General features: G+C 57.7%; 1 protein-coding gene across 1 annotated transcript in view; it reads left to right on the top strand.

Moving 5' to 3' along the window:
* The window catches only part of ARSA (arylsulfatase A), a 4,514-nt gene extending 2,715 nt beyond the window's left edge, over positions 1-1,799 (top strand). Inside the window, 1 exon segment of the mRNA XM_024737623.1 lies at positions 1-1,799. This exon segment is cut by the window's left edge and continues 16 nt beyond it. Within this exon segment, the coding sequence (XP_024593391.1) occupies positions 1-318 (318 nt within the window). The 3' untranslated portion in view covers positions 319-1,799.
* The last annotated feature ends 1,618 nt before the right edge of the window (positions 1,800-3,417 follow it).

Genomic DNA, 3,417 nt, shown 5'->3' on the forward strand with positions numbered 1-3,417 from the left:
TCTGTCCACAGCGACACCACTGCGGACCCTGCCTGCCATGCCTCTAGTCCTCTGACTGCCCATGAGCCCCCGCTGCTCTTTGACCTGTCTGAGGACCCTGGTGAGAACTACAACCTTCTGGGGGGTGTGGCTGAGGTCGCCCCAGAGGCGCTGCAGGCGCTGAAGCAACTTCAGCTGCTCAAGGCCCAGTTTGATGCTGCCATGACCTTCGGCCCCAGCCAGATAGCCCGGGGCGAGGACCCTGCCCTGCAGGTCTGCTGTCAGCCCAGCTGCACCCCCAGGCCATCCTGCTGCCACTGCCCTGAGCTCCAGCGCTGAGAGCATAGGCGGAGGCCAGCCCCAGGCCCCTCGCCCCACCCAGGCGTGTGATGGTTCTTTGCTGTGCTGTGGGTGTGGAGAGGTGGTCTGTACCTAGCACGCTAATAACACCAGCTGGCACTTGTAGGTGTGAGAAGTCACATGATCCTTGTGATAGCCCTGAGATAGGTGTTGTTCTGCCCGTTACAAATGAGGAACCTGAGGCGTGGAGAGGTCCAGCAACTTGTCTGAGGTCACCCAGCCAGTGAGAGGTTGGCTCCGGAAGCTGTCCTCCTCCCCCTGGTGATTGCTTGTGTCAGTGCAGACAAGCGTGGTGGTGAGTGTGGGCACACCTGTTCACGGGGGCAAAACTAGGTGCTTTTATGTGCCAGGACGGGGTGAGGAGGGGGCGAGGGCATGGCGGGCAGCAGACCCCGAAGACGCGGAGTGCCCACAAGAGCCAGGTTTTCCCCGGGGAAGAAGCACAGGAACTGGACCGCCCTGGGTGTTAGAAACCTGTCTGAAGGAGGGGGAGGGGTTACACGGTCTACTGTGGTGAAGTGGGCTGGGGAGCCCTGCCAGCTCTGAGGAAGGCATGTCAGCAGCTCCAGAGGCTTCCCCTCGGTCCCCCAGTGCCCCTTCCAGAACTCTGCATTTCCTACCTGCACACACATTTCCAGTCTCCTGGCTTCGCCTCTGCCCCCATGGGAGCCATTCCCCACCGGCAAAGTGATCTCTCAAAAACAAGCAGGTTGGGCTCCATTTGTGCTCAAAACTGCAGGCTTCCTGTCATGCTCAGAATAGAACCCAGACTCCTTGGAGTGGCCCGCCATGCCCCACCCCACAGCCCTCGTCCGTCAGCCCTGGCAGCTGGCCGGGTTGCCCATCATCAGGGGAAGATGCTCATCTTTGACTCTGTCTGGCATCTTCTCTGCAGAGGGGCCTCCTGCCTGCCCACCCACTGGCATCTGCGTGGTGGCACGTAGCCCTCCTGGGGTCCCCTTGTGTGTGTACCGATCCAGGGCCACGTGCTCCTAGAGCGGCTGTCACACCCCACATGCTCCCTCAGCATTGGTTGAGTGAGAAGAGTGCTGTCTGGGGGCTCAGGGCCCCGAGTGGGTGTCCTGTCCTCATGGTAGACCAAACAGCCATCCCCGTCCTCCTCACGGTCCCCTCACTGTTTCATTGGTGGGCAGAGGCCCCGTGACCTCTGAGGTACAGGCTCTCCTAGTCCCAGGAGGCTAGTAGCCAGTCTGAGCCAATCACAATCCAGTGATTGGTCCAAGAGAGGCGTGTGACCAAGGGTCCTGGTCAGTGAAAGGTCAGGGGCGTCTGCTTGAATCGCGGGGTCTTCTGCATCACTCATCCTCCAGGAGTGGTGAGGGCGGTGCTGCAGCATCACGGGCCCTGACCAGACATCATGCATCCGCTAAACAAGTGTCTCCAGCCATGTACCTCCAGAGCTCACAGTGTAAGAAAATAAACCAGCCTATTTAAGCCAAGTGCTGCTGGCTTGTCTATTACTTGCAGCTGAAAGCAGTCTTGCTGGAATGATGTGTGAACGGGACGTGTAGAGGGCATGTGTATGTGTGCGGGGTCCTCCTGAGCGAGCCTGTGGTGTCAGATACCGTGTGCTGAGGCCCCTTCTGTGTTCTCCATGTGACTCTCCCATCACTTCTAGTCTGGTTTGGGGGCGGCACTAGCCATGCCCCAAATCCTGCTGTATCTTGGAGCTGCCCCCATAGGGCAGTGGTTTCCTTGGGGGCCCCTTCAGCCACTGATGCTGACATAAGGAGGGCCCACGTGCACGTGTGGTCTGGGCATGCCCACCCCCTGCAGCCTGCAGCTTCTCTTCTAGGGGGCCTGCAGTCACCTCGAGGTGCCTTGGTTTCAGGATGAGAACAGAGAGGAATGGAAGCAGGTGCATGATCTCTGTATCACATCCAAAGGTCAAACCCTCCAGCAAGAATACATGAACGCCAGCACTCAGGCCTAACGTGCAGGCGCCTTGTCCAGGTCTGTCGCCCAGCTGGGTGGTGAGCATCGCTTTATTAGTTCCACAGACCTTTACTTACCACCCAGAGCTGCGCTTAGGGCTGGGGCACAGATCGACAGAGGGGACTCACCCCTGCTCCTTTGGTGCTTAATGCCTAGCAAAGGAGATGACCGTCAACCCTGTGCACTCAGACCAAATGGAGTTCAGTGTGGTAGAAACTCAACTTCCCAGGTTTCGGGGTGTGGGTATTGCCTGGGAACAAGGATCGGGAACCGTCAGGTGCCACAGAAGTTCTCTGTCTTGACTGGGGGCGGTGGAAACGTGGTGCACACATATATATAATGCACTTGAGTGTGTAGCTTGAGTGCCCTTTATGATGCCAGGTATATTTTACACTCAGTAGAAATAAAATATTAATCGTGATTGTGTCAACTGTATCTCGAGAAAACTGGAAGAAAAAAATTTGTCGTAAATACCACAAAGGAAGAGAGCTTGGTGCTACAAAAGTGCAACTGCGGGGCGGGGCGGGGCGGGGCGGGGGGGGGCGGGGGTGCGGGAAATGATGGGACCAGTTAGGGCTGCTTCCCCGTCTGCTGAGACCTGACGCAAGGTTCTCCCCCTCCCCCTCCACTTGTGGTCTCGCTGTGAGGCTCTGAGGGCAGAAAAGCTTGTTTCTCATCATTTTAGCTGCTTTAGTGCGATGCACCCTCTTTGTAGAGGCACCAGTATGCGCACGTGCTCTCCTGTGTTCGTGCACACCGCCCGCAAACGGGCCTGCATGCTCGACACAGACATGCACACGCTCACGCATATTCATACACACACTCACAGCCCCACATGCTGTCTGCGATGTCCCTTCTCTGCTGCTGTTGATTTGAAAAGCAGCCCTTTTCCTGTGAGCCTGAGACATCCACGCCCACCGAGTGGCTTCCTCGGGGATCCCAGCATCCTCTGGAAGGAGCCACGTGTGTTTGGAAGGAACAGAACGTTGTGCTGTGGGTGCTGTGGTTTCCCTCAGGAGGGAAGAAGAGATACCTGGACACGCCCCTCCTACCCCCCGTGACTGTGACTGTGAACCCCACATCTTACCTGTGGGTGTTGAACTCGACCCTGACCCTCATCAC

The sequence above is a fragment of the Neophocaena asiaeorientalis genome, unplaced genomic scaffold (genome assembly GCF_003031525.2).
Source record: "Neophocaena asiaeorientalis asiaeorientalis breed wild unplaced genomic scaffold, Neophocaena_asiaeorientalis_V1.1 scaffold242, whole genome shotgun sequence".
NCBI classification, from domain to species: domain Eukaryota; kingdom Metazoa; phylum Chordata; class Mammalia; order Artiodactyla; family Phocoenidae; genus Neophocaena; species Neophocaena asiaeorientalis.